The 14523-nt window shown below is 43.8% G+C and overlaps 1 protein-coding gene across 1 annotated transcript in view; it reads left to right on the forward strand.

Moving 5' to 3' along the window:
- The window catches only part of LOC307110044 (phospholipid-transporting ATPase ABCA3-like), a gene marked incomplete at both ends in the record, with an annotated part of 343983 nt that extends 330214 nt beyond the window's left edge, over positions 1 to 13769 (forward strand). The window contains 5 exons of the mRNA XM_079789089.1: positions 9494 to 9681; positions 10129 to 10299; positions 10703 to 10902; positions 13183 to 13256; positions 13629 to 13769. Of these exons, the coding sequence (XP_079645215.1) occupies positions 9494 to 9681; positions 10129 to 10299; positions 10703 to 10902; positions 13183 to 13256; positions 13629 to 13769 (774 nt within the window). The remainder of the gene's footprint in view (positions 1 to 9493; positions 9682 to 10128; positions 10300 to 10702; positions 10903 to 13182; positions 13257 to 13628) is intronic.
- Between the last annotated feature and the right edge of the window lie 754 nt (positions 13770 to 14523).

A 14523-nucleotide genomic window follows, 5' to 3' on the forward strand; every position in this document is an offset into this window, starting at 1 on the left:
ACGCCCCTGGGTCCGGGAGAGGCCACGCGCCCCTGGGTCTGGGCGAGGCTGCGCGCCCCTGGATATGGGTGAGGCTGGGTCCTGGGTCCGGGTGAGGCCGTGCCCTGGGTCCGGGAGAGGCCACACGCCCCTGGGTCCGGGTGAGGCTGCGCGCCCCTGGATATGGGTGAGGCTGGGTCCCGGGTCCGGGTGAGGCCGTGCCCCTGGGTCCGGGTGAAACTGGATCCCAGGTCCAGGTGAGGCCATTCACCCCTGGATCCGGGTTATGCTGGGTCCCGGGTTCGGGTGAGGCCACGCGCCCCTGGGTCCGGGTGAAATTGGATCCCGGGTCCGGGTGAGGCCGCGCCCCTGGATCCGGGAGAGGCCACATGCCCCTGGGTCCGGGTGAGGCCACGCGCCCCTGGGTCCGGGTGAAACTGGATCCCAGGTCCGGGTGAGGCCGTGCACCCCTGGGTCCGGGTGAGGCTGGGTCCCGGGTCCAGGTGAGGCCATGCACCCCTGGATCCGGGTTATGCTGGGTCCCGGGTTCGGGTGAGGCCACGTGCCCCTGGATCCGGGTGAAATTGGATCCCGGGTCCGGGTGAGGCCATGCGCCCCTGGATCCGGGTGAGGTTGGGTCTCGGGTCCAGGTGAGGCCACGCCCCTGGGTCCAGGAGAGGCCACGCGCCCCTGGGTCCGGGTGAGGCCACACGCCCCTGGGTCCTGGTGAAACTGGATCCTGGGTCCAGGTGAGGCCGTGCGCCCCTGCATCTGGGTGAGGCCGCACGCCCCCGGGTCCGGGCGAGGCCACGCGCCCCTGGGTCCGGGTGAAATTGGATCCCGGGTCCGGGTGAGGCCATGCGCCCCTGGATCTGGGTGAGGCTGGGTCCTGGGTCCAGGTGAGGCCGCCCCACTGGGTCAGGGAGAGGCCATGCACCCCTGGGCCTGGGTGAAGCGGGACCCCGGGTCCAGGTGAGGCCGTGCGCCCCTGGATCCAGACAAGGCTGGGTCCCGGGACCGGGTGAGGCCACGTGCCCCTGAGTCCGGGAGAGGCCACGCACCCCTGGGTCCGGATGAGGCTGGGGCCCGGGCCCGGGTGAGGCCACGCGCCCCTGGGTCCGGGTGAGGCCACGCGCCCCTGGGTCCGGGTGAGGCCATGCGCCCCTGAGTCCTGGTGAAGCCATGCCCCTGGGTCTGGGCAAGACCGAACCAGAGGGAGTCGGACCTGCATTACCACCATTTGTCCACCATCCAGAGCTGAGGGGTCAGTGCCGACATGTACACATAAGGAACTGGTGGACATTGAAATTGGGTCTCAAAAGAACTGTTGGTCCAGAAAGAAACTTACTACAGACTGATTCGTTTGCCTGTCAGCATAACTATTATTGCTCGTCTCACATTTGGTTCTTATAAGTATATTTCTAGTAACACATGATCTCACTCATCTAGGGGAAATGATGAACAACATAGACTGATGAACAAGAACAGACCCAGAAACAAGGAGGCATCGATCGGACTGTCGAGCCTCAGAGGGAGGGTAGGGGAAGGTGGGGGGAGGGGGGAGAGATCAACCAAAGGACTTGTGTGCATGCATATGAGCCTAACCAATGGTTAAAGACAACAGGGGGTGGGGGCATCCGTGGGGAGGGGTGTGGGATGGAAATGAAGGGATGAGGACAAATATGTGATACCTTAATCAATAAAGAAATTTAAAAAGAAAAGAAAAGAACATGTGGTATATTTTTACAATGGAATACTATTCACCCATAAGAAAAGGTGAAATATTGCCATTTGCAACAATATGAATGGACCTTGAAAATATTATGCTAAGTGAAATTAGTCAGAAGAAGCTAAGAACTACATGATCTCACTCATATATGGGATATAAAACTGGAACTCATAGACACAGACAACAGTATGTGGTTATCGGAGGGGGCCAAATACATGGTGATGGAAGATGATTTGACTTTGGGTGGTGGGCACACAATGCAATGTACAGATGATGTATCATATAAATGGACACTTGAAACCTATATAATCTTATAAACCAATGTCACCCCAATAAATTTAATTTTAAAATTAAAATTAAGAAGTATTAGTGCTGCATATTTGAATAAAACAATTAATAGACTGAATTAAAGAAATATATAAAGATGTATCAAGTAATTAAAAACTGATAACTGCTTTTTTCATATACACGAGGAATATTTATTTAGAAATGATCATTTGTTGGAATAAATTAAGACTCAAAAATTTCATAGATATAAAAAGATATAAAAATGGATATTTATAAAATATACCATTAAAACAATGTACACCTCTGTAAATACTAAAAGAAAAGAAAAATAGAATAAACACCATACCAATACTAAATATGAACAGGTTTAAGTTACCTGTTATTTTTTAAATAGAGGTTTATTTTTTTAACAGGAGAAAATCAAACTTTAATTGTGCACATGTGCAATTCACATAGGCATGAAAATTCCAAAGGCAGTGAGGCAACACTGAGTCTATAAGACACTTTTGGACAAAGGAGAAGTGTAATGGACAGAGCATTAGATTTCATAAGTGAGAATGTGCAATTTACAGGTAGCTGAGGAAGAGCGGAACAAACATGGTGGGAAAATTCTTTACTAGGTGACTCAGAAAAAATAGGAAATGGGGGTGTTGGGCTAACTAGCATCTGCTTGAAGCCCTCTTGTTTACCATGTTTAATTCAAATTAAAGCAGCATTCCAAGATCTCTTTCCTGAAGCAGGTTTTTCTGTCTGAATCTCTCAGGCAGGAAAGGAGGGAGGGTCAAAGCCTCCTTTTGAGTCTTAATAAACACCTTACAATCAATATCCTAATAGGGCCTCTTCAGGGTGGCAGAATTTTGTGGGGTTTCTTGTTTTTTTACTTATTGGGTAGCATCTATACTAATAAAAGGGTAATATGCTAATTACACCAGACATCTTCCAGATGTTCTTCCAGACAAAGCCATGATGGCAGGGGCCAAGGCAGAGGTGGTTAGGGGTGATCAGGCCTGCAGGGGGGGGCAGTTAGGGGACAATCAGGCCAGTAGGGGTGAGCAGTTAGGGGACGATAAGCCAGCAGGGGGGTAGTTAGGGAGCAATCAGGCTTGTGGGGGGTGGGGGCAATTAAGGGTCAATCAGGCGGGTGAGGGAGGCACTTAGGGGGTGATCAGACCAGCAGAGGGGAGCACCTAGCGGGTGATCAGGCTGGTAGGGGAGGGCATTTAGGGGCGATCAGGCCAACAGGAAGAGGCGGTTAGGAGCAATCAGGCCAGCAGGCAGAGGTGGTTAGGGATGGTCAGGCAGGCAGGCAGGCAGGCAGGCGAGCAGTTAGGAGCCAGTGGTCCCGGATTGTGAGAGGGCTGTCTGACTGCCAGTCAGGCCTAAACTGACAGTCCGACATCCCCCAAGGGATCCTGGATTGGAGAGGGTGCAGGCCAGGCTAAGGGACCCACCCCATCCCACCCCACCCCACCCCATGCACAAATTTCATGCACCAGGCTTCTAGTTGGGTAATAACATTAGGTAGTTTTAGACTGTACAACTCTATGGTACGTCATCATATATTGCATAGTGTGTCAGTCTAGTGGTCAAGAGAATGGTCTCTGGGGCAAAGGTGGTAGAATTTTTGTCCCTTCAGTCCCACTTTTAAAACTTTAAACAATTGAGTTTCACATTCTAGAAGAATGCTCCACATTTTATTGATCAAATCATTTAGTCCTGAAAATAACTCAGTTCAGTTAAATTGTTGAGTCTCATTTCAGGCAATGATAATGCAGATGGACTCCCAAAGTGAGGCCTATATTGTACAAGCAAGCAATCGGTGTTCAATAAGGGTATGTCCATAAAAATAAAGATTGATGATCAGAGCATATTATAAACCAGTTTCTGACTCTGTAAGGCTGACAGCTGAGAATTTTCTAGAGGTGAGGTTGAAAGCTTCTTTTGCTGCAATGACGGCCGGCAGTGACAATCAGATTGTTCTGTTTTGCAATTTGACTGTTTTGATGATGTCATCAAGTGCTCAGGAAAATTCTGCATGGCTTCCACAGCATCCATCACTGAGATTTTATGAACATGAGCTGTTGGTGGTGATTTATCAAGTTTATGTTGTGTCCTTTAGCTGCAATTTGTATGCAAGGCTTAAAACAATAAAAATTTTAGTCCTCAATAACTCCAAGTCAAAGGATGAAATTTATAAAATTAGAAAAAGTCAAAATCTCATCCATTTTATAGGTAAAACTTTAAAAACTAACTGAACTAGAGTCTAATATCTAAAACTGTGTATTATAGATTCTCTGAAAACAAAATTTCTCTCCTTAAAATCACCCTCATTTTTTTCAGATAGTCAAATTAAGACTATTTACCTCACAAATCTAGTTTCAATGAATTTTGATAGATTATCTGTATAAATACAATAAGAGTGGTAATTGATTATACAGGCAATTTAAATCTGCTGTGCTGAAATTTGGTAAGGAGTCTCCAGATAGAACTTTAATTAGCCTCTCAGGGCTAAGAAGCCAAGACACATATTTTCAAGACTTTGCCTATACATTTGGGTGAATTCCTCATGTCTTAAGGTTCTTTCTTTGCCATATCCCAAGAAGGCAACCTTAGTTCCTTACCTGGAAATACTCTTGTGAATCATATAAACAAGATACCAAGCTGTATTCCCAAAAGGCTTTATTCAGCTACTGAAGTCAATCTTAATTCCTAAAACCTTTCTGGTAATATCTAAGTCTATGCAAATCTCTTTCAAACATGATATCCCAGTCAAAGCTTTGATAATAAAAACTAGTTTCCAATTGTGTCCTCTTATAAAGAGTACAGATTATTATTGAAATTGTAAAAACAACCATATTGCCAAGAAAATAATAATACTTATTCATTAAGAGTTTCCAAACTCTGGAGGGATAAATAGGGAGAAAAATATAAATGCTTCAATATTGCATACAAAGGTATACTAGTAATTTATCAAATTGCTCTCAGAAAAATAAGTTTTCTTATATTAAAAATTAAAAAAAAGATTTTAAAATCAGCAATATTTCAAACAAAACGTTGTAAAAATTATAATCATGATCAGTTTCTTCTGTTTGTTTAATTAATTACGGTTTGTCCTGATAATTTGCCAGTATTTCCATAAATCCAGTTATTTCTTAGATTCCTATAAATTTTTATCCAGTATGATTTTTTTAAATAAATCTTTATTGCTCAGATTATTGCAGTTGTTCCTCTATATCCCCGCACACACACAAGTCCCCTCCACCCAGTTCCCACCCCACCCTCTGCCCTTACTCCCCCCCAACCCACTGTCCTCATCCATAGGTGTATGATTTTTGTCCAGTCTCTTCCCCACACTCCTTTCCCACACGAGAATTGTCAGTCCACTCCCTTTCTATGCCTCTGATTCTATTATATTCACCAGTTTATTCTGTTCATCAGATTTTTTATTCACTTGATTTTTAGATTCACTTGTTGTATCTAATATTCTCTCTTTGTATTTGCTCTTGGCATTTTTTAATTATTATATGTCTTGGTGTGGTCCTCTTTGGATTCCTTTTGTTTGGGGTTCTCTGCACTTCCTGGACTTGTAAGTCTATTTCTTTCACCAGGTGGGGGAAGTTTTCGGTCATTATTTCTTCAAATAGGTTTTCAATATCTTGCTCTCTCTCTTCTTCTGGCACCCCCATAATTCGGATGTTGGTACACTTGAAGTCCCAGAGGCTCCTTACATTATCTTCATATTTTTGGATTCTTTTTGCTTTTTGCTTTTCCGGTTGGGTGTTTTTTGCTTCTTCGTATTTCAAATCTTTGACTTGATTCTTGTGATCCTCTAGTCTGCTGTTGGATCTCTGTATATTATTCTTTATTTCAGTCAGTGTATGCTTAATTTCTAGTTGGTCCTTTTTCATATCCTCAAGGGTCTCACTAAATTTATCAGCAGTTTCTAGAAGATACTTGAAAAACCTTATAACTGTGGTTTTGAACTCTATATCCAGTAGTTTGCTTTCCTCCATTTCTGTCATTTGTGACCTGCTTCTTTGTCTCCACATTTTGGCTGCTTCCCTGTGTTGATGGAGTGGCTTTGTGTGTTAGGTGTCCTCTAGGGCTCAGTGGCTCAGCCTCCCCAATTACCTGAGGTGGATACTCTTGGTGCACCCCTTTGTGGGCTGTGTGCAGTCTTGTTGTAGTTAAGTCTTGATTGTTGGTATCACTGGAAGGAATTGACCTCCAGGCCAATTGGCTGTGAGGATCAGCTGTGTCTAGGATGGGAGAACTTCTGTGCTGGAGAAACTCTCATGGGGCAAGTTTTGCTTCAGTGGGGCTTTGGTGTTCATTGAGTCTACCCCCACCACAGTGGCACCTGCACCACAGAGGGTGGCCTCGGGGTCAAAGCCCTCCCTGGACGCCTGACCAGTGGATGGAGCCTGGAGCAGCCTGCCACCTTCCCTCCAGTGAGGTGAGGTGGACTTCCGGCTTGCCACCAAAGCCAATTAGCTAGGATATGTCCTGGTTAATTGTTGTCCGAACACCATCATTTGAGGCCAACCTTCTATCAGTTCAACTTTTGACAAGGGAACAAATTTCAAACTGATGTCAGTCACATAGCTAAGTATAGAGCTTGCAACTTATTAGCGACAGCTGCCCAATGCCATGTGAAGTAACAAACTAATTTTTGGAAGGTTTTTTTTTCCCCCTCCTTCAGTTTTAATGTTACATAATGTATTTAAACCCTTACTTAAATAAAACTTGTTTTCAGAAACAAAACAAAAAAATATTCATCTTTAGATAACTCTTACTTTCAATCAAGAACTTATCAAAATAATGAAAGCATTTTATGTCCAAGACTATGAAATACAATAAACTACTAAAAGAATAATGTTTATATGCTTGTTTCAATAAATGAATATATAAAATAAACAATTTAAACACATGACTCAGAAAAACTCAAAATAAATGGAAGAAAGCATATAAAAGTGTGAGCAGACAATGATTGCATAGATTAACAAGTAAAATTATAAAGTCAGCTAACCAACAACTAAGTCAAAACAACTACAGCTTTGTAAAATTAAAGAAATGGATAAACTATTTTTTAAAAAGGAGAGAATAAAAATACATTGAAAGAATTGATGAGAAATGCAAAATACTTGACTCAGTTTCATGCAAATAAAATTAAAATATTTAATAGAACTGACAATTTTCTAGCTATATGTCTTGGCTATTGTAAATAATGCTTCTATGGACATGAGTTGCATATATAATTTTGAGTTCATGTTTTTGTTTCCTTTGGATAAATACCCTGAAGCAAAATTGCCAGATCATATGGTAGTTCTATTTTTTTTCTATTTATTTTTGCAGATCTCCCATACTGTTTTTCATAGTGGCTGCACCAATTTACAATCCAACCAACAGCACACAAGGGTCTCTTTTCTCCACATCTTCACCAGTATTATGTTAACTCTTGTCTTTTTTTTATGATAGCCACTAGAGGCCCGGTGCATGAAATTCATGCACAGCAGGGGTGTCCCTCAGCCCAGCCTGCACCCTCTCCAATTTGGGACCCCTACTGGAATGTCCTACTGCCCATTTAGGCCCAATCCCGATAGTGTCGGGCCTAAACAGGCAGTCAGACATCCCTCTCACAATCCAGGACTGCTGGCTCCCAACTGCTCACCTGCCTGCCTTCCTGATTGCCCCTAACCGCTTTTGCCTGCCCGCCTGATCACCCCTAACCACTCCCTTGCCAGTCTGATCGACGCCTAACTGATTGCCTGCCGGCCCGATTGCCCCTAACTGCCCTCCCCTGCAGGCCCGGTCACCCCCAACTTCCCTCCTCTGCTGGCCTGGTCACCCTTAACTGCCCTCCCCTGCAGGCTTGATCGCCCCCAACTGCCCTCCCCTGCAGGCTTGATCGCCCCCAACTGCCCTCCCCTGCAGGCCTAGTCACCCCTAACTGCCCTCCCCCGCAGGCCTGGTCACCCTCAACTGCTCTCCCCTGCAGTCCTGGGTTCCCCCCCCAACTGCCCTTCCCTGCAGGCCTGGTCACCCCCAACTCCCCTCCTCTGCTGGCCTGGTCACTCTTAACTGCCCTTCCCTACAGATTTGATCGCCCCCAACTGCCCTCCCTTGCAGGCCTGGTCCCTCCCAACTGCCCTCCCCTGCTGGCCATCTTGTGGTGGCCATCTTGTGTCCACAGGGGGGCAGGATCTTTGACCACATGGGGACAGCCATCTTGTGTGTTGGAGTGATGGTCAATTTGCATATTACTCTTTTATTACATAGGATAGAGGCCTGGTGCATGGATGGGGGCCGGCTGGTTTGCCCTGAAGGGTGTCCTAGATCAGGGTTGGGGTTCCCTTGTGGTGTGGTACAGCCTGGGCGAGGGGCCTGTGGTGGTTTGCAGGCCGGCCATGCCCCCTGGCGACCCAAGTGGAGGCCCTGGTATCTGGGATTTATTTATCTTCTATAATTGAAACTTTGTAGCCTTGAGTGGAGGCCTGGGCCGGCCAGGGTGTGTGGAAAGCTTGGCTTCCTCCATTGCCCGGGACACCCAAGCCTCCTACTCGCTTCGTGGCTACAGCCATCTTGGTTGGGTTAATTTGCATACTCGCTCCTGATTGGCTGTGGGCATGGCTTGTGAGTGTAGCAGAGTGATGGTTAATTTGCATGTTACTCTTTCATTAGATAGGATTCTAACAGGTGTGAAGAGATGTCTTGTGGTTTTTATTTGCATTTCCCTGATTAGTGATGTTGAGTACCTTTTCGTGTAGCTGTTGGCCACCTAATACATTGTTTTTTGGAAAATGTCTATTCAGATCCTCTGCCCAATTTTCATTCAGATTGTTTGGGGAGAGGTTGTTATTGAGTTGCATGAGTTCTTTATAGATTTTAAATATTAACTTTTTATCAGATATATGACTTGGAAATATTTTCTCCCACTTAATAGGTTGCCCTTTCTTTCTTTCTTTCTTTCTTTCTTTCTTTCTTTCTTTCTTTCTTTCTTTCTTTTCCCTTTCATTTTATTGATGACTTCCTTTTCCTTTGCTGTGCAGAAGTTGATGTAGTTCAACTTGTTTATTTTTGTATTCTTTATATATACAGATATACATAATATATATTTTATCATTCTTATCTATGGGAAGATTAGCCTGATAGAAGTTACCTGGCCAATGTTGGAAGTGAAGTTCTATACATTATCTTAATTGACTTAATAGAATGGCTTTGCCTAATGATATCTGAATAGGCAACTTCTTAACAAAAATCTCTGTTGGGTACATATTAATACACAATGGATATATGTTGAAAATTTCAGTTAGGAATGTTAGTATGACATTTTACACAGTGAGTTGCTGCTGTAAATATTCTTTAGACTAGAACTTTGTGAGTATCAAAGCTTCTTAACAGCATAGGCTTAGGGTTTTTTAGCTCATCTATGTGAACTGTATGCTCAGTAGAACAGTTGACTTGGATGTTTTGCTTATTATTACTATCTTGATTCAGGTTAGGTCAAGAATTGGCTATTGTCCTCAATCTAACCCTGTGCTTAACCACATGACGGGCCGGGAATTGCTGATCATGTATGCCAGGCTGCAGGGGGTGCCTGAGCCAAATATCTGCAAGTATGTAGAAATCTTTTTGTACTCAATGAACCTAAAAACCCATGCTGACAACTTTGTCTACACATACAGGTGAGATATTATGTTGTTGCAATTATTCTGCCTGCCTGTGTTTCTACTGTTTAGAAAGAATGCCTGATTCTTTCTGATCCCTCTGTCACACAGAGGCAATGACTATGAATAGTCTCATGTCTTGTCAGGGTTCTAATGTCAGGAATAAGGCAGATAAAGTTAACCTTCTGTAGAGATGAGCTGTAGCCTTTCATCCCTATCTCCCTATGGTTCTTTATCTCCAAAACAAAAATATTACAGCAATAATGATGCTGAAATAAATTACCAAAAAATGTAATTTCAATGAAAATGAGTTAATATATACACCTGGATTTGGGCATGCTGCTTTGGGTTCATATCAAATCAGCATTCTGGATATGTGTGCTAATTCTGTCCTAGGAATTAATGACTTGTGTACTCTTATTTTTTTCTTTCTCTTCCACTTTTCTCTCTCTCTTGACGATAAAGTGAAGAAGACCAACGTAAATTGAATACTATTATTGCCCTAATGGGAAAGTCCTCAGTTGTCTTCCTGGATGAGCCATCTTCTGGCATGGACCCCATTGCCAGGCGCCTGCTCTGGGACACAATAACATGGATGTGTAAAGCTGGCAAGGCTATCATCATAACTTCCCACAGGTATGACCTACTGGGACGTTTGGTTGAGAGTTAGAAGAATATAGGAGGGAATTAGTTGGAGCTGGGAATATAAGTCAATGAACTTATCTAAGTATATGAGCTACATACATAAGAGGAGCTGTGGGTAGAGGCTAATTTGGGCTAAAGTCAAGAATCCTAAATTGAGTTCTGAAATCCAGAATCAACAGAAAATAGGAAGTAAGGTCTTTCTATCATGGATTTAGAAATCTACTGCTTTCAATTTTTAAAATCTTCTCTTCCCAAATATGGTCTTAGTGGTGATGTTCTGCAATACCGAGCTTTCCTACTGCAAATATTACCTTATGGTCTTAGCTCTGTTTTGAAATACTGAACTCATCCTCTAAAAGACGTCTCTTCAGCCAAATCTTCTTTGTCCCCCTAGCATGGAAGAATGTGAGGCCCTTTGTACCAGGCTGGCCATCATGGTAAAGGGGAGGTTCAAGTGCCTTGACAGTCCTCAGCAACTCAAGGACAAGTTTAGTGATATATACACTCTGACAGTAAAGATTAAGATTGATAAGAATGAAAATAAACAAAAGGAGTGCAAAGAATTTATTGCAACAACATTCCCAGGTAATATAGGCAGGGCTGAGTTGTTATAGCTGTGTTAAGTCATATCCTATGTAAAAAAGAAGCCTAATAAGCTAAGTGTCTGGTCGTCCGGTCAGCCGTTCAACCAATCAAAGTGTAATATGCTAATGATACACGAAGGCCACTCAACCGCTCACTATGACATGCACTGACCACCAGGGGGCAGACAGTTGACCGGTCGACCAGTCGCTATGATGTGCACTGACCACCAGGGGGCAGACACTCCAACTGGTAGGTTAGCTTGCTGCTGGGGTCCAGCCTATCGGGGCTGAGTAAGATGGGCTGGACACGCCCTGGTGCCCTCCAGCAGTCCCTCCCTAGATGGCCAACCCCTTGCGTCCCTCCCTGGCCCCAACTGTGCACCAGTGGGGTCCCTCAGCCTGGCCTGCACCTTCTCACAATCTGGGCTGAGGGACCCCGCCCCCCCACCAAGTGCACAAATTTTGTGCACTGGGCCTCTAGTATATAATAAAAATAAATGAAGTACAGCTTTACATAACATGAATGAGAGAAAACATAAAAATAATGCATACTATGTTTTTGCATTTATATGAAGTACATAAATGCAAAACCAAACTATAGGCTTCAGGGTTTCATATTTAGGTAATCTATATATATAAAAAGGCTAATATGCTAAGTGTCCCTCCTACCATCTGACTGGTCGCTATGACACACACTTCCCGCCAGGGGGCAGGGGCTCAACGCAGGAGCTGCCATGACACGCACTGGCTGGCAAACCAACACGTGGCTTCCCCCAAGTGGGACACAGGCCCCACCCCCACCCCAGAGCGACACCTCACCAAATCACAGCCAATGCTGCCAAGACCCCATGGTGCAAAATGCAGCCCACCACCCAGCCCAGCCCAGAAACATTACAATTCATAACAGTAGCAAAATTACAGTTATGAAGTAGCAACGAAAATAATTTTATGGTTGGGGGTCACCACAACATGAGGAACTGTATTAAAGGGTCACAGCATTAGGAAGGTTGAGAACCACTGCCTTAACTGAACCCTCAAAACCCCACGAGGTCCAGTGCCTATGAGCAAACAAATTATCAAAATTTTACCTGTTCTATCCTCTATGTCTACTTTTCCACTTAACCTGTATCTATCTTATTTCCTATTTTCTATATTCTATTTCCTACCACTTATTTCCTACCACTTATTTTCTCTTATTGCTTATTTATTTTTCTACTATTTCTCCTTAAGAAATTTAAAAATGCTTCACTAAGCATTGTTTTTAGGGATCCCTTCCTGGGACCCTGAATTTCCCATGTTTTACACCAAGCTACTACCAAACCTCAGCTTCTTACCTTACTTTTGCTTTACTTTTCTACTTTTGCTTTCTGTGCACACCTCACTAGAGCCTCCTTTCACCTCCCAATTGTAGTTCCCCATACTCAGGCCCCATGTTGGGCACCACATGTGCTGTGCCAGCACAGCCAAGGCTGAACCTGAGGGGCGGGTGGTGAAGGATTTACAAAAGACAGAAAAGAGAGTGAAAGCTGGGTCTCGGCAGGGCTCTGCTTCTCTGATGGAGAGACAGCGACAGTACCTGCAAGCCAACTCTTTATTCTATAGCCAGATTCCACGAGGTAAAGTAAGGGCGTGGTCAAGATGTTAACAATGTTCTAATCTACTTAATTACATGCACCTGCACTCTATCAAGCCCACATCATTCAGCCACCTGGGACCACAGGTTCGGGCCATAAGGTCAAGCTTACAGCCATAGCCTTTTCCTATAATTGTGCTGGGAGGCCTTTGCCCTCTAAGCTGGGACTTGCACGTGGCTGTGCCATGAGAGGACCGTGCCCTCTGACTAGTCCGAGGCTTGAACCTGTCCAAACACTGTAGCCGCCCTCCACATAAAGATTCTAACTCACACACACACACACACACACACACACACACACACAATGTCTAGAAACAGTTTCACACAAAATTAGGATTCATATACATCAGGTTTGGCAAAGTGAGCAAGTGAGCTCAGTTTTTCAGTGCCTAAAAGTTATTACCCCAACTCTGCAATTTTTACTAACTACAGGCACTAAAGCCATATTTCATCACATGGATGTAAAGCTATTGAAACACTTAATATATACTTAACAAATACTAAAATGAAAGGGATTTGGAATTGTTATCTTTTATATTAATTGCATGTGATATCTTTTCCACTGGTGTGGACAATTGGAATGGGAATTATTGGGAAATGTTGTAAAACATCAAATATGGAGCCCTCCCTGTTACTTACCTTTCAAATCTTTCTTAGGTAACATTGTAAACCAGGAATATCGAGGAATTATTTACTACCACATTCCCAAAAAGGAAATCTGCTGGGGAAAGGTGATTATCAAAATCATACCAATATGACATTGCGTGTTAATAGAGGACTGGCAGGGAGTGGGAGGGTTCAGGCCTACAGAATGGGGACTGGCATTGCCAGAGAAGGAGAATCTAACTTACTTTTCAGTGTCCTCTGTGGTAGGAATGAGACTTCTGACCTAAATTCTATTATTCCATACCTACCAGAATAAGATGTAACTGCCTCCTCTTCTCTCTGTTTTCCAACCATCTTTTCCTTCTACTTTCTAACTTCCCCCTTCTATATTTTTTTGCCTATAAGTATAAACCTAGCAGGAGTTGGGGGTGATTGGGTGAGGAAAAGGTTCATCTGGGGATATTGCAATGATAACACCACCGTTTTTTCTGTTAAAGGTGTTTAGTATTTTGGAAAAAGCTAAAGTGCTATTCAATTTAGAAGACTATTCTATCAGTCAGATAACACTGGAACAAGTCTTCCTGGCCATTGCTAATGTTGATAAAATGGAAGGTGATCAAGAAGTAAAGCTGCTATAAAATTCAGTTCCAACAAGTGACCTTTATTTATTTCTTAAACTGCTGCCTGCAACTAAGTCCATAGAGGTACCTTTCTCATCTCTTCTTTTTCTTTCTCCTCCTCCTCCTCCCCCTCCTCCTCTTCTCCCTCTGCTCACATTCTCTCATGCCCCCTCTCTCTCTCTGTGTATGTGTGTAGAGAAATTGAACACCCCAGAAAGGAAGTTTGCAATCTTTGGAGATGAAGATAAGTGACCCCTTGTCAAGATTGAACTGTGGAGGGCCTGAGATCTTACTCTACTTGCAAGTTATCAAAGTAGCTTACCAAAGGTTCAGAAACACTGGCAGAGGACATTGGAATTCTGTGTCAAACACACGGGACTTTATTACTCACAGTAATAGCAGTAGTAAGAGATCATATTTGTGCCAGTTCCCCAATCCCTAATTTTCACGAGACAACACAAAGAAAGCTACGTAATGCCTGTAAATTCAGTGGGTTGTGTTATAAGAGAGGAACCATGAGCTTATAAACCTGAATCTTTTATAATGGGCCGTAAGTAAACCTATGCGAGCTTTGCTCTAGAAAGAAACATTCTGACTATACTGAACATTAAGTAAATCTTCCCTTCGACCTCTTGTCAAAGGCCATTTGCTCTACAATAATCCTCCTAAAAATAGCCTGAAACAGTCTTCTGCTTGCAAGTAATGCAGAGATGCGAGAGACCTATGAAGAACTGTCTCCCAAAAATACCCACCCCTAGTTTCCATACCATGA

The sequence above is a fragment of the Cnephaeus nilssonii genome, assembly GCF_951640355.1.
Source record: "Cnephaeus nilssonii genome assembly, chromosome: 2".
In the NCBI taxonomy this organism is placed as follows: domain Eukaryota; kingdom Metazoa; phylum Chordata; class Mammalia; order Chiroptera; family Vespertilionidae; genus Cnephaeus; species Cnephaeus nilssonii.